Here is a 25,544-nt window from a genome sequence, read left to right on the forward strand (position 1 = left end):
GTTAGACTTATGGCTCTGAGTGTATAGCAATTTTAAATTTCAAACTTTTTTGTTAAAAAATGACATTTAGCAATGCTGATTGACCTCTTTTTTAAAATGACCAGCCTTAGATCTGTGTTCCACAGTGTTACTGAATTACATCGGTCTAAATTCAGACTTAGTGCATCTGTGTTCATTCTGCAGCAAAATCTGTAAGTCTGTCAGTAGGTTTTGGTTAAAAGTTTACAAAAGGAGTTAAAACAAATGCATTTATCATTTATTTAATAATAGTAAAAATATAAATTCTTATAAAAATGATAATAGATACTGGACTCCTACATTGTGTTTTGTGACCCTGGAGCACAGGTCTTAAGTTGCTGGGGTATATTTGTAGCAATAGCCAACAATACATCGCATGGGTCAAAATCATCGATTTTTCTTTTATGCTAAAAATCATTAGGATATTAAGTAAAAATCCTGAAGATATTTTATAAATCTCCTACCATGAATATATCAAAACTTAATTTTTAGTTAGTAATATGCATTGCTAAGAACTTCTTAAAGCAGTAGTTCACTTTCAGAACAAAAATGTACAGATAATGTTCTCACCCCCTTGTCATCCAAGATGCTCATGTCTGTCTTTCTTCAGTCGTTAAGAAATGTTTTTTGAGAAAAACTTTTCAAACTTGGAACTTCCAAAATGCAGCTTCGAAGAGCTCTAAATGATCCCAGCCGAGGAAAAAAGGGTCTAATCTAGCGAAACGATTGGTTATTTTCTAAAAACAATTGACCATTTATGTACTTTTTAAACTGACTCTAGATTAAAAAGTATATACGTTTTAAATGTTTTTAGAAAATAACCAATAGTTTCACTAGATAAGCCTCTTCTTCTTCGACTGGGATCGTTTAGAGCCATTTGAAGCTGCATTTTGGAAGAACATGATAGTAGGAGAGAAATCCTGAAATATTTTCCCCAAAAAACACCATTTCTTTACGACTGAAGAAAGAAAGACACGAACATCTTGTATGACAAGGGGGTGAGTACATTATCTGTACATTTATGTTTTGAAAGTGAACTACTCTGCCCTCCAAAGGCAAAGCGCAGTAACTACACATTTGGTCAAAATTGAGTTAAGGCTTAAAATGGGCTTTGTGACAAGCGTCTTGTGGCAAAGTCTCCTGGTTCAGTTTTGTCCCATTTCAGAGAAACGAGTGTCAAAATCGCAGTAACTAAAGTTTTTACACCATATATGGTATTAGTTTGGATTTTGTAAAGGCATTTTTCTCAGTTTCAGTGTTGGCGTAGTTACTGCACTTTGCCTTTGTAGGGCAGTACTGCTTTAAAGGTGATTGTGAGTGGTGCTTGTTTTCTTGTCTGTATCATGAGATGCCATTAAAGCTGCATTATTTCTGCCCTTCAGCCCCCCATGGAGGACGGCGGGCGTAAGAGACACCCTTCCAGCGGCGATGGCCGTCGTCGCCATCCTTCCCAGCAGTCTAGCCGAACCCAGACGCAGGCCGCTTCAGGCTCCGCCCCCGCCGCCGGAGCCCCTCCCACCAGAGATGATGCCAAAACCCCGAACCTGCGAGCAGCCGCGCAGGACGCCAAACCGCCCAAATGAGCGCCTCGACTATCCGCCGGCGGGTCGGACCGACCGCACAAGCATGACACAAACGGCTCACGATGGTCAAATCAAGGCTCTTCCACCTTCTCCTCGTTCACAACATCCGTGCGTCAGAAACGGACAGCAGAGGGCATGAGAAAATTCTTCCATTCTTTGTTTTATTAAAGACTTTGAAGTTTTATTCCTCTTGTATCATTGGGGTACAAAAAGGCTTTTGTTGAATCTTTCTGCTTTATATCCTCCAGTAGAGTCACTGTTTTATTTGGCTGAACGACGCGTGATTCCACCCTTTTTTTTTTCTTCTTCTTCTTCTTGTAGAGCGTAAGGATTGCGTTGAAGGATAAGATTGCTCTTGACTATAGAGTAGGTACTGGACGAGACGAACGCTTCACTCAGAAAATGCAGCCGTTCGAGCGAGATGATTTTCCGTTACCTGTTTTTCGGGGGTCGCCGCTGCATTTTATAGCTGACAACTTCCGGGGGTCGCACCGTAAGCTTGGGCATCACTGTGACACTAACGTCCCGCTTGCCAAATCCTCTCGTTTTCTTCCACGTGTCACGGTCTGTTACAGAAGACCCGCGGTCAGTTGCGTTCACACGTTCACGGACCAATCGTTTCCCAGATCTAGTGCGAGTTCGTCCCGGCGGGAATCATTACCAGAGTGTTAATCTTAGTGTACATACGAATTCAAGAAATTAAGAGACATTACACCACCTGGCTGTACGTGTCATTTATTGTTTATAGAGATATATTTGCCTTACGTGTTCATCTTTTTTATTTTTTATGCTCGCTCGAGCTCGACGTGGTTCCGGCTTTGTTTTAGTATCACTTCTTGATTTTCTTCATGCAAACAGCAGGACGGTCTGACTAAAGGGAAACTGACCTCAGGGTTTCAACTGGAATCATGTGAAGAAAGACAAACCTTCTGAGGATTACGACGATGATGCATCTGATAACTTTGCTGACTTTGGATCATAAGCAATATTTCAGTCGCTGACCTAATTTATGGATTTTCACACGAGTTCGGCTGCCATACGAACATCAACCTGTTTGTTTGCTCGAGTTGTTTTGGTTTCCATCCATCTCTCTTTGGTAATATTTGGATTTAAATTTAATTTAGCGGTTCCCCTCTCCTGCTTTCCCTCGGTAGGCTTCTTCATTCAGAGTAGCTGTGGTCAAATCTTGATGAGGAATATCTTGTGATCACTGATGTAATTAAAAACCTTTTATCCAACTCAATGGTGTGGGAAAAGCCTCTGCGTATGAGTTCATGCTGGAGCATCTTCAGAGGTCAGAGAGCAGACAGAATCATTCATAAAGCCATATAAATAGCTGTATGCATTTATTACAAATGTTAATACTTTAGTACCACCAGACACTCACATATATATATATATCCAGAGAACAACGATGGGAACTGTAAAATACTTGAAATCTTGTATCATAACACTTCATCTGAATTATAGGCAGATGTGATTGCTATTAGTGTGATTTGTAATTTGTAGGTTTTTTTTCTTTAATAATGAAAACAACAAAAAAAAATTAAAAAGGTTAAAAACCTTAAAGCCGCTGTTGAACTTTTCTATGAACAACTAACCCTAACCAGTAGATTTCCATTTTCATTAGACAAAACTATAAATCTCTTTCTGAATCCAACGAGAGCAAACGGTTCATTTGCTCAGGTGTTCAGCAAATACCCACACTTCTGGTCTCTGCTCTTGAGCGCTTGACTACTTACATGATGTGTTTCCTGTGTTTGGTCCAAGTGAGCAAGAAGAACTCATTACCTGATGTAAAAAGTGTTTACAGAGCTTTATTTTGATTTCCACTACTTTGTAATTTAAAATAAACTGAAATGTCTGTTTAAGAGATAAAAGCTGAATTTTACAAAATACGTCAATCTTTGGACCAAAAGCACTATCTAACAATATCTTCTTGTTACTAGTATTTAACTTACACTACTGATCTCAGCAAAAGAACATGATGAGATAAGCTTATCCTCAAATTCTTCTCCAGATTTAATGTGCGTTGAGGGCATTTTGAAGACCTGGCACAGACCCAAATGGCCGAGACCACAGGTGTGTGTATTTGGATAGACTCTGCTGTTGGGATGTAGATCAGTGGTCTGTAACTCAGTTCAGTTCATGGATCTCTCCTAACTGCTGATATAGAGGCTATGCACTTGAAATCATGTGACTGCGGTTAGGCCCAATGCTATGGAAGGAGGATGGGGACAAAACCCCTTCTACAAGAACAGAAATCGAACCACGTCAACATGCGGAGCTGGAGCTCCAACCACGTAAGTTTGTGAAAGTTCATTTGAAATGGTTTCAGGAAACACTTGACCATTGTTGCCTAAAGTTGCTTTTAGGAGATGTACCCCTGGTCCACAGTGATGTGTTCATTGAGGAGTGCTGATCTACATAAGAGGTGCAGAACTCCTGGAGTTCCACAGTCCTACAGAGTTCAGTCCCAACTGGAGCAATGATTCTCACTTGTGCATTGGGTTGAAGCTCTTGTGCAACAGTGATCTGAAATGTCATCACATACAGTCAATCTGGGAGCCCAAATATCAAGCCTCTGAGTCCTGGATGGCAGGTCTTTGGGTTGGTTTATTAATCCAGCTCTACATATCCCATCATGAGGATCTCTAAGGGTTTACTGACAACCCAGGGTGTTGTTGGTACATCTGGAATTATCAGTGGTTGCTTAGTCTGCCTGTTTCTCTGTGTAATGTCTATTTAGCTTTGTTTCACAAGAATTCAACACATGGATCACATTTGTACCCATTGTGCATATTGTCAGTGACTTAACTTGTATATTTGTTATTGGTTTGCAGGTTTCATCTGCAACATATTTACCTAAAACTCAGCATCTTCTTCTGTCATGTTGCTCAGTGTAAGTACTTGTTAGAGTGTATTTGCCATGTCTACACATCAGATACAATCAGATCGTAATCAATAGACAATAATCTGTTTCTGCAGGTGCATATACAGGTGCTGGTCATATAATTAGAATATCTTCAAAAAGTTGATTTATTTTACTAATTCCATTCAAGAAGTGAAACTTGTATAATGTATACATTCATTCCACACAGACTGATATATTTCAAGTGTTTATTTCTTTTAATTTTGATGAGTATAACTGACAACTAATGAAAACCCCAAATTCAGTATCTCAGAAAATTAGAATATTGTGAAAAGGTTGAGTATTGAAGACACCTGGTGCCACACTCTAATCAGCTCATTAACTCAAAACACCTGCAAAGGCCTTTAAATGGTCTCTCAGTCTAGTTCTGTAGGCTACACAATCATGGGGAAGACTGCTGATGTGACAGTTGTCCAAAAGACGACCATTGACACCTTGCACAAGGAGGGCAAGACACAAAAGGTCATTGCACATTAATAGAGAGGTGAAGGGAAGGAAAATATGTGGTAGAAAAAAAGTGTACAAGCAATAGGGATAACCGCACCATGGAGAGAATTGTGAAACAAAACCCATTCAAAAATGTGGGGGAGATTGACAAAAAGTGGACTGCAGCTGGAGTCAGTGCTTCAAGAACCACTACACACAGACGTATGCAAGACATGGGTTTCAGCTGTCGCATTCCTTGTGTCAAGCCACTCTTGAACAACAGACAGCGTCAGAAGCGTCTCACCTGGGCTAAAGACAAAAAGGACTGGACTGCTGCTGAGTGGTCCAAAGTTATGTTCTCTGATGAAAGTAAATTTTGCATTTCATTTGGAAATCAGGGTCCCAGAGTCTGGAGGAAGAGAGGAGAGACACAGAATCCACGTTGCTTGAGGTCCAGTGTAACGTTTCCACAGTCAGTGATGGTTTGGGGTGCCATGTCATCTGCTGGTGTTGGTCCACTGTGTTTTCTGAGGTCCAAGGTCAACGCAGCTGTATACCAGGACGCTTTAGAGCGCTTCATGCTGCTGACCAACTTTATGGAGATGTAGATTTCATTTTCCAACAAGACTTGGCACCTGCACACAGTGCCAAAGCTACCAGTACCTGGGTTAAGGACCATGGTATCCCTGTTCTTAATTGGCCAGCAAACTCACCTGACCTTAACCCCATAGAAAATCTATGGGGTTTTGTGAAGAGGAAGATGCGATATGCCAGACCCAACAATGCAGAAGATCAGAGCAACCTGGGCTCTCATAACACCTGAGCAGTGCCACAGACTGATCGACTCCATGCCCCGCCGCATCGCTGCAGTCATTCAGGCAAAAGGAGCCCCAACTAAGTATTGAGTGCTGGACATGCTCATACTTTTCATGCTCATACTTTTCAGTTGGCCAAGATTTCTAAAAATCCTTTCTTTGTATTGGTCTTAAGTAATATTCTAATTTTCTGAGATACTGAATTGGGGTTTTCATTAGTTGTCAGTTATAATCATCAAAATTAAAAGAAATGAACACTTGAAATATATCAGTCTGTGTGGAATGAATGTATACATTATACAAGTTTCACTTCTTGAATGGAATTAGTGAAATAAATCAACTTTTTGAAGATATTCTAATTATATGACCAGCACCTGTATGTAACCAAGAATTCTCCTCAGTCCAAAACCGTTTCTAAGTGCTTTTTTTGACCATATCGGCAATCATTCATGGATCTGCTTGCTTGCGCTACTGGTTTCCAGAGCTTACCATCAGCTTTCAATACCACTGTGTCATGACTGTTACTGAAGGCATCTGTAGACACCTTGGTGTTGTTGGATTGAATAATTGCAGTACATGTGTGGAGGTCAATGCAGTTTCAGCTGTTGCCATTCACTGCCCACACAGTCTGTTATTTTATGGAGGAGTTTCTCATAGGAACAATGTAGTCAGCTTTACCCATGACACATTTACTCCTGTTTTTCTGTCAGATTTTACATTTCTAGTGTGGCATTGATGTTGTCATTGTCTGGCTGTGTCTATTTATTTTTAGAGTTTATCCCAGAGGCATACAAGTTCCAGATGGCAGAATTGGTTTTCCTCATGTGTGAGAGACTTGTTGATCATAGCTCCATTGGTGGCAATGGTCCAACGATGTACCTAGGCTTACGGTGATTTTTGGGAAACGCAGTCCTGGTTTGTAGATACTGCCGGTTCAGCTAGAGACAATTGCATTTACTCAAATTGTACACCGTGTGTAAGGAGCTGTATTGAAAAACTGTGCTGTAAGATCTCATGGATAGAGCTAGTCTGGGCTTTTTTACATATTTTGACACAGGTCTGTCTCACTCCACAGCTGTGTTCTACAGAGACAGAGTTGGCAAAAAGAAAAAACGAACAAAAAACACAAAAAAATAAAAGTACTTAAATCCAAATGATTTCTATCGGAAATAAGACCAAAATCATGTTTTGTTGCCAACACCTGCCCACATTATAAACTCTATGAAGTGTTTTGATAGTCCACTAGTCCTGCAACTACATCAGCTAACTCTCATGGTAGAGTATTCATAGATTTTTGGGTTGGGGTTAGAAGAACAAGTTGACATGTACTTGCAAAGTTACTTGCAGAATGTCTATCAAAATATTGTTAGCAGATATTAATCAGACAGATTAATGCTTGTTTAGTGTGCTGCGACTCTACCTGCGTGACTCCACCGAGCAAGGACACCAGCAAAGCAATTGTTTATCTTTAATTTACTTTTTTTTACACTCCTTTTGCCTTTCTTTCCTACATCTATCATTACTTTCCAACACTGGGGTACTGGTCTTTTCATTTTTAACAATACTTACCATTTCAACAATGGAATTACTCAACCCAGTCTCCAATATGCAATAGTAACTCGTTTGAATCTCATGTTATTACACTAACAGCTCCTATTAAAACTCCATGTTGTAGTCATTTATTGCTCTCCTGGTCAACTGGGCACCTTTGTAGAAGATAAAACAGTAGCTGTACAGATCTCAAGCTGCCTGGCAGATATGGATGAAAGACTTTTAAATCAAACCTCTACAAATGATTCCGAATGCAGTGGCACGACTGGTCTTCAATTACGCTCTGTGAAACAGCCTTATGCGCATAAACAAAACTAGCCACTGTCAATGGTGGTTTCATTAAAACTGCCGGACATAATATGCCTTTGGACAAAAACAGCACATGGCGAAAGGTGAAACTTGAGAAATTTGTGTTTCTTGCTGTGAGACACCAAAACTGAACACAGACAGGACAATCACTGATGGGATTGGTTCTCACATTTAAGGTGGTTGTGGTTCCTAAAGCAGTGTATGTGACCTGTTCATGTACAGACTAGGATTAAACCTTAAACGGGAACAGACTTAACACATTCAGTTATAGTGTGTTTGTGGCCTCAGATGCTGACTGTAAAAAAAAAAAAGGTAAAAACACTGTGCTGAACATGTGGAGTTTAGACAAAAAGCATGCATAATACATTAACAAAAATTACCATTAAGTTTTTTTTTCTAGTTTCAATCAAAGATAATGTTTCCAGGTCCTTATGGGGGTCTGGGACCATATAATACACACTAATGGATTTCTTCTATACTTGTGTTCCGGATGTAAAATTGAAGAGTCGTTATTTGACTCTGTGCATCAGAATTATTAATATTACAAACACACCCAGTACAGCAGATCAGCTTTAATGAGTGAGGTTTGATACTAAACTCCAGAAACTAATGTTATGAATCATCAGGGACAGAAAGAGTTCATGAACATGTTCATTTAAAAAAAAAAAAAAAACATTATAGATTTCAGTATTAAAATATAGCATTGATAAGTATTAAAATAATTTTCATCAGCTGTATAAATGTGAAATGCTATTCTGACACAACAGTGACACAAGATGAACAATAAAAAGGACTGTAGACAGCAATTATTAATCTCATAAACAGGGTCTCTTTGCCTCACAGCGGCTCATTTGAGTAAATCAAACAGGATGACTGCAGATGAATGATCTTTAGCCCTAATACACCAGTATAATCACCTCAACCTCAATTCTGTGATATAACATTAAAGAATGTGTGTGACTCCAGATCCATTAGACGTGCTGATGACTGTCAGTTTATGTAGTGTGGATGTGGATCTAACAGACAAATGTAGACAGCACAGTTAATCTTGAGCTTTTTTGGGGTTGTCAGGGATGCTCTCGCTCAGCGGGGTCAAACCCAGCAGGACCGTGTGCCGCTCGTATGCTTTAGAATTACGAAACTTCTCGTCTGTCCCATGCAGCCTGTCCAGCACTCCCAGCACTCCATAGCACTGATTGAACCTGGAGAGGAAGACGGCTAGATTTAGACAGCGCTCAACAAACAACCTGCCCTGTTTACTCAGATATAGCAAGGCTTTTCCACTGTTTCTGGAGCCTCTTTACCATTTTAGATGTCTCTAGGAAAAGTCAGGGTTTACACACCTTGGTTAAAGGATTAGTTCACTTTCAGCAAACAAACATTTACAGATAATGTACTCACCCCTTGTCATCCAAGGTGCCCTGAGTTTGAACTTTCAAAATGCAATTTAAATGCAGCTTTAAGTGGCTCTAACCAATCCCAGCCGAGGAAAAAATAGCTTATCTAGCAAAACGATTGGTTATTTTCTAAAAAAAAAAAAAAAAAAAGTTACAATTTATATACTTTTTAAACTAAAATGCTTGTCTTGTCTAGCTCTGTGTAGAAATAAAAAAATAACTGATCGTTTCGCTAGATAAGACCCTTCTTCCTCAACTGGGAGTCCTTTGAAGCTGCATTTAAACTGCATTTTGGGGCACCATAAAAGTCCATTATATGGAGAGAAATCCTGAAATGTTTTCCTCAAAAAACAATTTCCTTTCGACTGAAGAAAGAAAGACATGAACATCTTGGGTGACAAGGGGGTGAGTACATTATCTGTAAATTTTTGTTCTGAAAGTGAACTACTTCTTTAACTTCAAATTCAAGGACCTTGAATGACTTTCCAGGGCCAATAACCTCAATTTGAAGGACTTACAAGATGCGAGGCTATGTGATATGATTTCACGAAGAGAACACGCAGTGTATCCAAAACAAAATTAGCAGAGGGCAAATGTGGAGCAACGAGGAGATAAAGTGCCTTTTATATGCTCTTTGTAAGTTTACAGGTGGTGAAAACTAAATGATATAAACACAACAATGAGCGTGTTTCATTCAGCAGACAGCATTAGGTGTAGTCGACTTCAAGTAGTGCTGAGCAGACCAATCAGTGAATGGGTAGTTTTATGTCATACATCTGCAGCAGCACTTTAAGTCGAACATACCATTTCCTTTTGTTTGGAGTGTTCAGTGAGTTCTGTCACGACATATACGTCATTCAACCCGACTAATCATGTTGTAAACGTATCACTGTCTTCAGGCTCAGTATCTTTAGGTTCACTCTCAAAAATGCCAGTATGAACATTCAGTGGACCAGGACCAAATGTATAATTTTTCTTTTTGTTCATCAGTTTTCGTTGACTAAAACTAGACAAAAATAGTCATGGATAATTCTGACTAAAATAAGACTAAAATGCTCAGACTTTTAGTTGACTAAAACTTGACTAGACTAAAAAGAGTATGAACGTGACTAAAACTAATAAAACCTAAAATGACAGCTTCACACAAAAGACTAGACTAAAATTAAAATTCAAACCGGCCGCCAAAAACAACACTACTTTCAATGACTTGTATCCATGTATGATTTTCAAAAACCTTCCAGGGCACTGAAAAAGAAATGCAGATTCACAACTTTCAAGAATTTCAAGGATCTGTGGGAACTCTGAATAGTTAAAAAACAAGCACCTAAATGCCTCATAAAACATGACTGCCTTCACCGATGCACTCACTGACCTCAGTAAAGTTTCTCCTCTGAACTCGTGATCATGAGCAGACTGACATTGAACTACAAAACACTGCAAAGTTTAGTGTAGGCTCACTCCTACTGACACCATCTGATGTCAAAGCCAATGTTGTTTTGAGCCTCTTGCATTACTATTAAGTGTTTTGCACATCCATAATGAAGAGGTGATCCTTTTACTAAGTAATAATCTGGCTACACTGTAAACCGCTGCGGTATGAAGAGATACAGTAGTGACAGAATTTGCAGATCATTTGCAATTTTCACTGCTGTCAACACCTACAACTGAAATGCTTTGAATGCACTCATGTAATCTTTATAAGTGTTGAGTGATATCAGAGGAGATACGTCAGCATATCAATATCTGGCAGGTGTGCAATGCTTCCTATGTGGAAAAGCTGGACATCAGAGACAGCACTTACAAATACACTTTCACTGTTACATGATGTTCATTGATATCGCTGGAGACCTATGAAATGTTCAAAGAGCTCTAGGCTGTTATCTGGTGAGAACAAAGGTTACTGCATGAGTTGAATGTAGAGCAAGGTTGACAGATTTCCCCTTGTCATGAATAATGACTGCTCGGTCCAATGTTCCTGTCTAAAAAACCTCTGCTCCTGGACGACTGCAGTCATTACTTAGTAATTCTGATGACCTTCATTTGCTGGTTTAGAGCTGGGTTAGGGTTGGCTAAATGGATAGAAATTTCATGCAATTGAGTATGTCTGTGTACAAATATACAGGATTTACAAGAAAGCATGCATGTTAAATGACAGAACCGGTGTCGTGTAAATCAGCTATTACCTACATGTTACAACATGATTGCTGAACCAATGGAGAGAGCAGTAATACAACGTTGCCTATTTACTTACACAAACAAAATGGTATCATGTATAAGCCAACATTTGACCCCACTGTAAATGTCACTAACACACACACACACACACACACACACACACACACACACACACACACACACACACACACACACACACACACACACACACACACACACACACACACACACACACACACACACACACACACACTGTCTGTCATGTGTTTTTAAAGTTCAGCATTTTATGAAGTTTGCATTTGAAGCACATGAATGTGAGGAAATTATACGTGAACTCTGTCAATTTTAACCTTATTATAATTTGAAATGTACGCAACATGCAGATTTCATCATCACACTACTACATCCATGTATGTGCATCACATGGTTTTTGTAAAAGTAAGTTCTCACATGCATTTTTTTAATGGTAATTAGTTTGTCCACAAGATGGCAACAATTGCCCAAGGTAGCTACAACAACAATGGATGCCTGTAGGGTTAAGAGACTGTGAGAAGAGCTGACTCTAGCCTGAAATATTACAAACATGTCTATATGGGTTATAATTCATGGCAACAAATTTCCCAAACACAAAGATGAGACGTAGAGAGAAAAAAATATCTATGCAACAGATACGTATATGTGTGTAAGGAAGCCTGTTTCTGCTGCTGAATAAAAAAAAAAGAAATAAAAAAAAGGTAATTGCGACTTTTAATTTTTACAACTCTATTTTTTTCGCAATTGTGTGATAAACGGGCAATTCTGACATTTTTCTTGCAATTCTGAGATAAAGACTATTTACTTATAATTGCAAATTTATATCTCACAATTCTGACTTTATGACTTGAGTTTATATCATGCAATTTTAAGAAGAAAAAAAAATCTGAGTTGTGAGATAAAAAGTCACAATTTCCTTTTCCCCAGACATGTCCTCTTTTTAGACCTAAAAAAAAAAAAAAATGCATCCGGCCGGGATTTTTTTAAATTGCGCAAAATGTCCAGGATTTGGCTTTTGCTTTCTACAGTCACCATTAATTGTGTGCGTTTTTGTATTGAAGCCTTGTGCAGGACTGTTTTCTTAATCCCACTCCAGCAAACATTCTAATATTGAATATAATTTTTGCACATCAGTGAGTCAATATCACAATGCAAAGTATTTAAATCACTTTGGATGCAGCTTGTGTTGGATGGAGGGTTGCCAAATCCGCATTTTTCCCATGGAATTGGGTTGATTTCAAACTGTTGCAGTGGGTTGATTTTCTCCCGTGGGTTAAAGGTTTGAAATATTGTATAAAACACATTTACATTGAAATGCGTGTATTAAAACATTCTGCATTCTACCCATGATAAAACTGTGGTAGATATAAGTTTTGTGAGGGATGGCCACTGTGGTAGGAATCCTTTTAGCTTAATGGTGCATAATGGTGACTTTAAAATATGTGGTTTAGAAATGGAAATGACATATTTGTTGATGAGTGTTGATATGTTAAACATTGCAAAAACATGCAAGGACAGGAATCTCAACGTTTTTTAAGGGACAAAAAAAAAAACCCTCAAAAACATTAATTAGTAAATCAATATATCTGTTTTTTTTTCTTTAAAGTAAAGGACAAATTAAAAACATTGTAAATATGTTGAGTCATTGTAGTAGTAATAGCCTGTTTTTGCAAAAAGAGTTTTATGGCTGGTAAAAAAAAAGAACATTTTGGTTAGCAACCAAAGTTAGGCAAGTTAGTTAGGTAAGTTAGTTTTAGCCCTGTTAGTTAGTTAGTTAGGTAGTTAGCCCTGTGTGTACACATTAAATGGAGTGTGCTTTGAAAGGCTTCTTGTATACAACTGCACCTGTGTGCTGGAATACGCATAAAAAAGCGTGCTTTGGGCTTTATAGTGCATGGAAACCTATCACTGTCCCAGGACTCTAAAACAATCACTTTACTTCAACCATTTCCCTTGTATTAGATATTGAGGCATGGACTTACTTGAGATGGTGGAAGTCGTGGAACTCAGGCGATGGCAGAAGGGGCAGGTGGTATCCGCAGTGAGAGACCGTAGTGACCAGCAGAGCGATGGTGAACCACAGACTGGTGGTGGAGACGTGAGAACCCAGCAGCACTGGACCCATCAGAGCCGGCAGCATGTTCGACAGCTACACACACAGGAACACATGAAGGGTTTTAACACATCTGACCGTACGGATCACCACTGATCTACCCCACATCTGACTGACGGCTCGACGGATCTCACCACATGCTCCACCGGATGAGCGTAGAGCGCCACCACTCCGACAGGAGCCGTCCACTCGTGATGGATCTTATGGATGCTCTTATAGAGGGACGGATGGTGAACCAGCCTGGAGAGAGCAGATGAGTGGACGACTGAGGCTGAGCATCACTGCTTAAAAGCACACTCAACTAAAGTGTAAATGTTTTTATTTACAATAGCTCACAAAAGTTAGTACATCCCTCACATTTCAGCAACCATTTTAGTATATCTTCTCAAGGGACAATACTATAGAAATGAAACTTGGATATATTTTAGAGTAGTCAATGTGCAGCTTGTATAGCAGTATAGATTTACTGTCCTCTGAAAATAACTCAACATACAGCCATTATTGTCAAAATAGCTGACAACAGAAGTGAGTACACCCTAAGTGATAACAGCAGTGTGTTGTTTAACCATGCAAAGCCACATGTCCTATTCATCATGTTTATGTTTTGTCTGCTTGACAGGACCCTACAAAGTTGCGTATCTTGTATTAGAGCAGCTAAAATTAGGTTAAGTACATTCTCTCAAACTGACCACTGGATGTTCAACATGGCATCTCATGGCAAAGAACTCTGAGTTTCAGAATTAGAATTGTTGTTCTGTGTGTCAGGTGCAGATCCTGGCTTAAACAAACAGATGCATGAGTGCTGCCAGCATTGCTTTACAGGTTGCAGAAGTAGAAGGTCAGCTTGTCAGTGCTCAGACCATACGCCGCACACTGCAACAAGTCGGTTTGCATAGGCGTCATCCCAGAAGGAAGCCTCATCTGAAGCTGGCTCACAAGAAAGCCTGCAAACGGTTTGCTGAAGACAACCAAGAGCATGAGTTACTGGAACCATGTCCTGTGGTCTGATGAGACTATAAGATACACTTGTTTGGTTCAGATGGTGTCCAGCATGTGTGGAGATGCCCTGGTGAGGAGTACCAAGAGAACTGTGTGTTGTCTACAGTCATCATGGTGGTGGCAGCATCATGGTCTGGAGCTGCATGAGTGCTGCTGGTTCTGGGGAGCTGCGGTTCATTGAGGGAAACATGGATTCCATTATGCACTGTACATTCTGAAGCAGAACATGACGCCTTTCCTCCAGAAACTAAGCCGAACAGCAGTTTTCCAACATGATAATGACCCCAAACACACCACCAAGATGACAACTGCCTTGCTGACGAAGATGAAGCTGAAGGTGAAGGTGATGGAGTGGCCAAGTATGTCTCCACACCTGAACCCTATTAAGCACCTGTGGGGCATCTAACCATGTCTAACGTCCAGAAGCTCCATAATGTCATTATAGAGGATCCCAGCAACAACCTGCAGCTCTGGTCAATTCCATGCCCAGAATGATGAAGGCAGTGCTAGATAACAATAGTGCTAACACAATATATTGACACTTTGGACACGTTCACTTAGGGTGTACTCACTTTTGTTGCCAGCTATTTTGACAATAATGGCCAGAGGACATATATACATACATATATCCAAGTTTCATTTCTATAGTATTGTCCCTTGAGAAGATATACTAAAATAGTTGCTGATATGTGAGGGGTGTACTCACTACTCACTACTTCTTCTAAAACCACCACAATTTATTTATGTTTCAGTTCAAATGGAAATCTTATACAGTTAGTTGATCTAAAACAGTGATTGTGCATTTATTTATTTACCCAGTGCATTTTTTATTTTTGGTTGTGCATGTACATCCACACACTATTCATGTGCATCCCTCGATTGGTAGACATGATGAACAGTTAACCAGCAGCATTGTGTTGGTGAAAGTCATCAGAAACTAAGCAAGTGTTTTATGAATGCTAACCTGTGTGTGTAGTAGAAGAGTATCTCCTCCATCAGGCCACAGACGGCCAGCTCCAGCAGCACCCAGTGGAAGGTGGGCAGCTCCGGGCCGCACGGATCGCCTCTCCACTTCATCACCATGTAGGTGAGCACCACCACAGGACCCGACAGACACACCTGGTTAAACAGCACCTTCTTCACCGCATGCCGTAACCGCTCCGGATCCACCTTTTGGGAAACAACATCACTTCAATTACAAGGTCTAGTTTCACTAGGTAGTTTACTAGATTTTTCTGTAAAATGCAAGTGGTGCTTGTAATTGCAGAACCTGCCAGAGCGATTCTAGGGTGTTGTAGAGCAGTACAATACACTTTATAACCTTGTAAACTGATGAAAACGTAATGCAAGTAATCTAAAAATATCTTTTATATTTCCTTATTATTATATAAAAATATTGATTTTTTCATACCTGTCTGAGTGCCATAAATGTTAAGATCCCAAAAATTAGGATTCCAAAAGTAAAGTTTATTAACAACTAAAATCTAAAATCATATTGCTATATCTTTAACACGTCTTCAGGTATAGTCATGCAAACTTTGGAAAAAGAATATTTATGGCACTCAGGCAGGTATGTTCATGGCAGTTGTCTTGACAGAAAGAAACAAGATACATCTCCAATTTTAACATTATTTGTTCTTCAGACATTCCTCTTTCAATCAAAAGAAATATAATTTTTTATCAAACTCACCCACATTTGGTTTGTGACCACTGAATAGGTGTACATTTGAACATTTTACTCTTGGAGCCATATTCAAATTTCAATATCTCTGGAACCGAATCTCACAGAGCATTAAAAATAAAGATGCAAAAAGTAAACTTTGTCAAGACCCAATATCTAAAAGAGCATTAAAATATCTTTAATACTTCTTGAGGTTACAGGCATGCAAACTTTGGAGAAAAACTTGAAAAGTGCCGTTTCCCCATTTTTGAATGGTCACCATTGGCACATAATGCAACAAAGATTGCTAAAGTCAACAGATTCCACTAATAGAGCGACCAATCTCTGTGTAAAAATATCATTATGATGCTGTCATCTTTCTGAAGTCATCTTTACCCCCCTGTAACTTGACTCTGAATCTCCATCTCTGAATTGCCATTTTCATCCCCCTCTACAAAATACTGGATTACTCAGTAAATATTCATCCATGACATTTCTTATTTTGGCTTTCAACACTATACATGTCTATCATTCTTCAGAATAAATATTAGCTAAATCAAAATTTGAGGTGTGTTAAACAAGTCAGTTTAAAAGTCCAATCCAAATGAAAATGCTCCATGTAAACAGAATAAAATTCACACAATTTCAGTTGGGTTGAGAGGAGTGGGATAAACCTTTTCTAATTTGTGCAACATGACATATAAACACTTATATCTAAAACTAATATATCTAAAGTTCTCTTTCCAGTCGTCATCTGTGAAGTGCTGCAGGTGCTTAATTGGGATTCTCATCATGTTTTGGATATGGGAACAGGCATTTTTTACTGCTCAATTAATATTAGCATCACTGTACAAAGCTTGGTGTGCTTCTGAAACTCTGTATATTCATGCAGTGTGAGCATGTCAAAAGATTAAATTTGATTTAAGGCTTGTGACATATAATCACACACATCAACCGAACTTCATTCAGCGCTCATGTAAACACTGTGTTCGGATTGAACGATCGGAATGATTGCATTGCTAAAGTTCAGCTGAGGTTAACTGCTACTCGTCCAAACAGTCTGACCTGTTCATGACCCACCAAAACTCAACCTTATAGATTCATTTTATCAGACTTGATAAAAAACCTGTTGCTCCATTATACAGTAACGACCGAACTCTGAACTCATAAACAGAACATTATTCAATTCCTTTTCCACAGACAGACATTATTATGCACTATTTAATCTACACACGCAAGTATTTATGACGGACATTTTAAGATTATATATGCTGTGTAATCTTAATCAATGCAAGGTATGCTAAAATTATTATCAGCACTAACTCAGTTATCCAAAAGAGCAGCAGTTATGACTTTATAGGCCTATAATTTCATTCAGCTGAATTTTTATGATAGAGATGTTCAACAGTCAATGGACGGACAGTTAGCCCCATACAGTAATACACTGACAACATTTACACACTCATACATGGTAATCAACAGCAATATTTGCCTATATAGTTTCACTAAACCATTTAACCCATTAAACATGCATTAACATTTTTGAGCAAAGGTGCAAAAGGAATAAATGAATTAGAGTTTTGAGTCTCTGAAAGTCACTAAAACATTGCAACAAAATATTTTCCTACGTATTTTTGTCTTGTTTTCGAGTACAAATAACATTTTTGCATCAAGATGCATTTACTGAAGATTGAAAAACAAAATGACTAAAGATATTAAGCCTTTCTTCTCTGAAAATGTTTCAAAATATTGTTAGTTTATTGGTTAAAACAAGAAAAAAATTATTTGTCATTGGGGAAAGAAAAATAATCTTGTTTTGCCGTTGAATTAAGACTAGTTTTATTTCCAGACTGGCAGATTTTTTTCTTGTTTTAAACAAAAAAAAAAAACGTAATTATTTTCCGAAAATAAGACTTAATTTAAGCAATTTTCTTTCTCAAGTAAATCTTGATTCAAGAATGTTTAGATATTTATACTAGAAAACAAGACAAAAATGCTAAGAATTTTTTTGAACTTGAACTTACCAAATTTAATAATAATCAAAAAAATTTCACATTTCAATCAGATGCTGTTAAAATATGTCTGCGTAAATATGTCACAAAACAAGAAATGATTATGAAATGAGTACAATGAAAAGATGTTTAGGAAACTTACTGCTCAAATAAGAAATGCATTCAAATTACTGAAGGATTTTCTAAGGTTCTTCAATTTTTCATAGTCAGTAAAACAATCGCAAAAGCTCATGAGTAAAATCTGAGTTTCTCTTCTCTGCGTTATACTAGACCTGTCACTGCTGTTTTTTTCGGTAATTGAGTCATTAATAAATAATCTTAATTATTAATCAGTTAATCTGATATTTTGTGTAATTAATAACTGGATCAATTATTATCAGTTGTTATAGTGTGGAATGAATCCTGCGCTGTTTCAAACAGTAACGTTATAGGTCAATGGGCTGCTGAAGAACATACCGGATTGTTTTTGTCAGGCTGAATCCTGTAACGCGTGATGAAGTTTGGTTTTCCTGTCGAGTCAACCACCATCAGCAGGGCGTTAAACGACCAAAAAGCAAGCGTTGGCACCAACAGGGTCCCTGTTAAACACAAAAAAGAAAAGAGATTTCTATTTGTGCGTAAACCACCAATTTATTTTGGGGAAAATTTAACTCATGTTCTTGCATCCAGTAAAAACGTTTGTTGCTGCAGAATACAGTGTTCTGTGCCAAAATGGTTTTATTTAAGTGAACTTCAGCTGATTTGAGTCCTGATTGCAGGTCTGAGGTTTGAGGCAATCGGTTCAGTCTAGAACAGGGATTATCAGACGGTGTTTAGCTCCAACCCTAATCAAACACACCTCAACCATCTAATCAAGCTCTAACTAGATGTACTTGAAACTTTCAGGCAGGTGTGTTGAGACGAGTTGGAGCTAAGACCAAGTTTAGTGACCCCTGGTCTAGAACAACAGATGCATGAACATTTCCTAATCAGTGTCCAGAGGGGAGGCCATATAAAGGTTAAAAACAAGGTTTGCTACGCCTCGAACCGATAAAAAACAAGGCCGGCTCATTTCCTCCCAAGGCTTGGTGAAGTTTGGTCCACTGTGTTTGCCAGAAATCTCCGGATGCTCCCCAAAACCTCTGCAAATGCCTGCGCAAACACAAACAGACCATTAATAATTGTCAGTTAAAGCATCATTAGCATGATGTCAGTTGAAATTTTAATCTAAAGATGAAATTCACATCAACAAGATTAGAAATGCAAGGCAAGAAAATGCAAGAAATGGAGCTTGCTACCATGTCACCGAGTTCCTAAACCCGATCAGGAAGAAAAGCCCAGATCCAATAACGAAAGCTGCTTTCTTCAACGAGTCCCAAAGTCCTCCAGTGTTTTCCTTTGTAGAGAGATGAAGTCAAAGTCAAAACATGAGACAGTATTATTTGTAGATGACTGTCAGTAGGCAACTAATGCATGAAGTTCGATCATAAGAGATTTTAGAACTGAACTGCTTTGTGCACTTTTACATGACCAATGAAAAACCTTTGCAAACTTACACATCCTGCTTTTGACATAACAATAGGGTAATAGTGAAGTCATCAACATAACATTTCTGACACGAACAGAAACAATAGCCTGTAAACGGAAAATGACTGCTCCTTCTATTTAATGATCTTTATGTAATATGTCATTACATAATTATCTTTTAGATGTACAAATACTACATATGATTTATTCGCATGAACACCATATTTCGAAAAATGTTTGTCTGTTTTTTGTTTTCATCAATACATCCGTTGAAATGTCAGTGGGAACATCAACAAACACTAAACATCTCAACAAAGTTATACTATCCTTCCCATCAGCACCACTGCGTTGGGGTTTATTGTTTCTATGTAACATTCCGTAAATGTTTATAACAATGTATCTCGATTTCAGAGCGAAACGATCAGAGTAACATTGTAGCGATGATGATGATGATGATGTAAGCCGCCCGCATTAAAGTTGTTACAAACGCGTTACACTAAAGCCTTTTTATGAATCAGTGACACAGAACAAAGCCAAACAACTAACTAAATACATCACAATAATGTGCAGACAGTGTTATAAAGTAAAGGGACTCACTCCGGCCATGATGTGTGTCTGGAGCTCCGCGGCCGCGCATCTGACAGTCGCTCCGCGCGTCCGCTGCTGTTTACAGCCTGATCCGCGTCAGGAGCTCATCTGTGATTGGCCCACCGCTGGTCAGCTGACACATCCCTGCAAAATGATTGCAGCAGAGTCAGTTGTTGAGTACTGTTGTTGTTTTTAACATATCCTTATATCATGGCAGAACTAGAAGCTAGTAATTGCCCAGAGACATTTATTCGTGTGCTGATCATTTTATTGGAGCCTTACACAGAGACCAGGGATGATAGTAACACTTTGAGCATCAGTAACTCCTCAGTGGTTGTTTGTGCTAAATCTCTCAAACTGATATATATGGGAGCCACATTTGTCTGCTACAAATACAACTCACTTGGACGTGTACTGCATAATCACAGATTATGTAAATTAATGTCAAATAATATGTTACATCTCAAAATAAATTGTAACAGGCTGGGGGTAGATGTAACAAGTGAAGTAATTTGCTGAAATAAGACCCACACTTACGATTTTTTTTGCAAAACTTTGATTGAAGAACAAAGAATAATCAGTTTTTTGAATAAAGCAAACCATTCAAAGTGACAAAAAATACTGTATTCATTTTTGGACTTTAGTGCAAAAACAACTGCTGTGTATGTGTTTATGTGTGTGTGTGTGTGTGTGTGTGTGTGTGTGTGTGTGTGTGTGTGTGTGTGTGTGTGTGTGTGTGTGTGTGTGTGTGTGTGTGTGTGTGTGTGTGTGTGTGTGTGTGTGTGTGTGTGTGCGCGCTGTATTCAGTCACTGGTTACTTGCCATCTACCTATTTTTATGTGAATTTTGGAATATCACATTAAAAAAATGCTGGATGGAAATGTCAAGATGTGCATAAATTCTAAACATGTGCACAAATAAACATATGTGCTTATTTAAGGCCGGATAGTGTTTTTATCCAATAAGAAGATGCACATAAACTATGATGGAAACACATTTTAAATCCCTTGATGTGCAACAAAAACCTCTCATGACTTCGCCTCAGTAGAGGATGTGATTGGATTCATCATAAGGAGTTGGTTGTAACATTTTTAATGAACTCCTACAACTATCCCCACCTCAAACAGCCATAACATAACTAACCGTTTTAGCATGTGGGTTTAAGGTTTTAAAGTATTATATTAAACTAGAGATATAGCTACTTTAGGTTATGTAAGTCAAATAATTGTATCTACAATCACAATGATTGCTAGGCAAAAAAAAAAAAACTTTATTTTTAGAAAATACATTTTTTGGTCATAAAATCTACAATGTTGCTCACATTCACATGCCACTTCTCCTGTAACATTAAAAATATGAATGGAGTGTATGATATTGTGACTTGACAAACTGACAGTGTTACAACCAGTGTTGAGGGTAACGCATTACAAGTAACGCAAGTTACGTAATAATATTACTTTTCTAAGTAACTAGTAAAGAAACACATTACTTTTTAATTGACAAGAAAATATCTGAGTTACTTTTTCAAATAAGTAACACCAGTTACTTTCCCCCCATTTATTGATTAAAAGCTCTCCTGTCCCCATGTTGAGAGAAATTGTGAGTAAGATGTTACTTTAGTTCTAGAATAAATGTGAACATGCATTAATTCATCTCACTCACAAAAAAACAGATCCAGTGTTCTTCCAAATGAATAAAAACAGTGACATTCAACACAAACCTGCAATAATTAAATATGTTAAATAATACAAATATCCTTTATGTATTTAATCCCATTTTATTAACCGATGGCTTTGCTGCTGACCTTCGATGATCCAATTCATCCATACTAATGCTGTGTTCCAGGCAGGTTTTTTAACTGGTAAATCACCACTTCAAACCACGACTCACGACTTTGTAGCGTTCCAGGCAAGTCAAGCCAAACTGCCTGGGCACATTTATGAATTAATATTATTTTATTATTATTATTAATTTGATTGCAACGTTATATTGTCCTAAGCTCTATTTTTCCACCGTGTACTACTTGTATAAACACCGCACCCATTAGGGCTGACTTTGTTGTTTCGCGGGCTATGTTACGTCAGAACTCGGAACTGGGAGTACATCGATCTAGTACGAGTTCACGAGTGGGAAGTCACGGGTTTGACTGCCGTTCCAGTGCACTTTCACTGGTAGAAGGTTGGAAAAACACGGGTTACGGGTTGCCTGGAACACGGCATAATAAGCAGAAATGACTCAAGATAATCTAACATTTGTTTTCTCTTTTTATTGCTGAAGAGTTGACATTTGTTCTTCTGCGGTCTACAGTACAGACGTCAATTTACTTTTCTCTAAGCCTGAGGCTTTTGGTGTGAAAAGGCTTTTACATTTGACAAAAATACAACTTTTTATATTAAAAACAAACAAGCCCTGCCCAGATTTAAAAAGTATCGCAAAAGTAACGTAACGCATTACTTTCCATAAAAAGTAACTAAGTAACATAATTAGTTACATTTTTAGGGAGTAACTCAATATTGTAACGCATTACTTTTAAATGTAACTTTCCCCAACACTGGTTACAAGACTCCCTGTCTCCCCGACATTTATTTGAAGGGTTTCAGCTGTAGAAACATTAACGAAAGTTTTTGACCCTTATGAATATTTCTGATGTGATTTCAAGTCATGTAAGAACACATGCTTTTTAACATTATTGTGTTTTAACTTGACGAATAAGTGTCACTGCTTTTGTCTAATAAATCAAATTAGATCAATCCAAACTGATGACAGACATAGCTATGACTTATATACAGGCATATGAATATTTGCATATTTAATTGCCCATATTTTAATTAAATACACGTTATAATGGCTACACTATGAATGCAAACTATTTGGTTTCACTCGAATTATTATTTTAATGGCCTGTTTAGTCAAGCCCCTAACAAAAAAAAACCCACACACACTATACGAGCACTAGTATTTAATGGTTTGTCAATTATACTAAAAACACTTGTAATTGTTTTTGAAAAAGGTCGAGTTCTTTCGTTGCTTACACATAGTTCTCACCGACGGGTGTCGCCAGACAAACTTTTACTTTTAACTTTTACAGAGTTTGTATCATCAAAGCACTGGATCAGAGACAGAAAACAGCAATACAACATCACTAATATTCAGTTTACTGTCAGACCCTCAGGGGGGATCAGCTGTATCTCAATAAAACATTTCAAACAACACATACTAAAGGTTTAATCCAGATCAAATACTAGAAAAAGACTAGATTACTTGCAGAGTTGGGCAGTAACTGATTATCCTACATGTAATTTGGATTATGTAATCAGATTCCAAAAATCAAGTACTTAGAGTAGATTACATTTTATAATGCATGTAATCTGATTACAGTATTACTGATTACATGATTAGATATTATTCACACAATGGCAGTAAATCATTTATAATTTATTGATACATTTTCCATTCTAAAAGTCCTACTGAGTGTCATATCACTTAGCTCTAACTCCACAATATGAAATGTAAATATCATGTAAAATTGCAAACCACACAACTGAATTTTGGTTTAAAAAGCATCTCTCAAGCAGTTAGACCATGCATGAAACAAATAGTTATGTGTTACTAAGCAAATCATGTCCAAAGGTTTTTCAACCCTGAAAGATTTTGGGCGTGTAGTGTCATCGATGTTTTCATGTTTAATGTTTGTTTATATAATAAAGGGATTCCAAGTGGTTTTCGTAAGCCAACCCCCTTTGACATTAAATATTTACTTCAAATATCTCTGACGAAGGTAGTATTTCAATAATTTAATTTTAGTTTTCCATTTTTAGTTGAAGTGTTTGAATAACTTATTTGACAGTTTCATGATTTCATTAATCATTAGCTTTTTTTTTTTTTTTTTTAACTCACAAGCCCATAGTTCTTATGTTAAGCCCAGGTGTAATGTAATGTTTAATGCATTTTATGATGTTGATATAAAAAATAAAATATATTTTTTTGTCTCTTTGCTTTTTTATATCAATATGATACATTTAATGGTACGTTTAAAAACAAATTAAATAAAAAGTAATCTAAAAGTACTCAGAATATAAATTACCTTTCATCATGTAATCTGTAATCAGTAATGGACTACAATTTGTAAGTAATATACCCAGCTCAACTTGATCTAATTCAATTTCAGAATCCTTTTTTCCAGTTAGTTAGTTATTTATTTATTTAACAATCCCTTTTCAAAATTTAACCCATTCCAAAGGCCAAAATCTGAGTAAATTTCTTTTTGAACAACTTGGTTCATAATCATGTAGCTTTCTTCATAGTTAAAATAACATTCAGTTAGTTCTGTGAAAGAACTATAGGGTAGACTGAGTATGTTTGAGACATGTGTACAGTTGAAACACCTTAAATAACTTGCATACACAGAAACCCAGAGCTGCCATCTCTGCTCCACACATGTGTATTAGTGTTCGCATTAATCCTGGGAAATTTGAAATGAGTGCATTCTTCCACTAGATATCGACAAAAGTTGTGAGGTGAGATTTTCATTTCACCATGTTCCTTTCACAATGAATAGCTTATTATTCTTTTATGATTGTTAAACTTAACATATATCATTGCAAACATTACTCTGTGCATTAAAAATAGACATATTTTATGACATTGTGCCATGCAAGGTCTTTTCATAATCTAGAGAAACGTGCAACTGTGTCAGTACAGTACGGTTGAGACACAGTGTATCAGCTCCACCTGGATTGTGTCACATGCTGTTTAGTTGCACAGTGTTCTGATAATAGGTTAAACGTCACATTCACACACATGTTATGCAAACTATGTTAAAAGTTATATTTGTGATATTTCAACTCTCTATTATTAATAGACATATGTTCTAACTTGAGTGTTAAAAGGATACCAGCATTTTAAGAAATATACAAGGTGGTAAAGTGGGTACAGTTGATACACCCTTTTTAGGTCACTATGTATACAGCAACAGTTCAATCATAGAAAATAAAATGCCTATTCAGAGGCTGTTTGTGTACTAGTATTACCTCCAAGTAGTATTACCACAGTTATACCAGTAAATTATAACCTTACAGGAATTTCTTTATGTCCCCATGAGAAAACAAGCTTATAAAAATGCAGAAAGTTTTGAGTGATGCATAGGTTTAGGAGTAGGGTTATAGAATATACAGGTATGCATATTGTTATTATTACTGTTATGTTTACATTTGTACTGTTTGCCATATCTTTACTGTTAAATATTTGGTCCAATTTTATTTAAACAAACCTGAATTAAATAAAGCAAATAAATAACTGTAATTTTGTTTTTGTTTTTTACATATGCAATAAATGGTTAGTCAGCTTTAGGGCATTAACAATGGGTGTCTCAACTGTACCATGTTACTGTTTCAACTACATCATATGGGTACAGTTCAGACAAAAATG

The 25,544-nt window shown here is 37.5% G+C and overlaps 2 protein-coding genes across 2 annotated transcripts in view; one reads left to right on the top strand and one right to left on the bottom strand.

Moving 5' to 3' along the window:
• The window catches only part of larp1 (La ribonucleoprotein 1, translational regulator), a 30,173-nt gene extending 27,003 nt beyond the window's left edge, over positions 1 to 3,170 (top strand). The window contains exon 19 of the mRNA XM_073824394.1: positions 1,401 to 3,170. Within this exon, the coding sequence (XP_073680495.1) occupies positions 1,401 to 1,601 (201 nt within the window). The 3' untranslated portion in view covers positions 1,602 to 3,170. The remainder of the gene's footprint in view (positions 1 to 1,400) is intronic.
• Positions 3,171 to 8,191: 5,021 nt separating this feature from the next.
• On the bottom strand, positions 8,192 to 20,185 carry faxdc2 (fatty acid hydroxylase domain containing 2). The gene is made up of 8 exons (XM_073825027.1): positions 20,127 to 20,185; positions 19,301 to 19,398; positions 19,051 to 19,154; positions 18,480 to 18,601; positions 15,316 to 15,521; positions 13,487 to 13,592; positions 13,222 to 13,388; positions 8,192 to 8,836 (listed from the first exon to the last, which is right to left on the bottom strand). The coding sequence occupies exons 1-8, from the start codon at positions 20,133 to 20,135 to the stop codon at positions 8,677 to 8,679; spliced, it is 972 nt and encodes a 323-aa protein (XP_073681128.1). The 5' UTR covers positions 20,136 to 20,185; the 3' UTR covers positions 8,192 to 8,676.
• Between the last annotated feature and the right edge of the window lie 5,359 nt (positions 20,186 to 25,544).

This window comes from Garra rufa, chromosome 19 (assembly GCF_049309525.1).
Source record: "Garra rufa chromosome 19, GarRuf1.0, whole genome shotgun sequence".
Classification (NCBI taxonomy): Eukaryota; Metazoa; Chordata; class Actinopteri; order Cypriniformes; family Cyprinidae; genus Garra; species Garra rufa.

Coding starts and splice junctions, on each gene's coding strand:
- faxdc2 (XM_073825027.1), bottom strand. Junction 19,155..19,300: donor TTTAGGAACTCGGTGACATG/GTAGCAAGCTCC, acceptor GTGTTTGCGCAG/GCATTTGCAGAGGTTTTGGG. Junction 8,837..13,221: donor CACGACTTCCACCATCTCAA/GTAAGTCCATGC, acceptor CTTCCTCTCCAG/GTTCAATCAGTGCTATGGAG.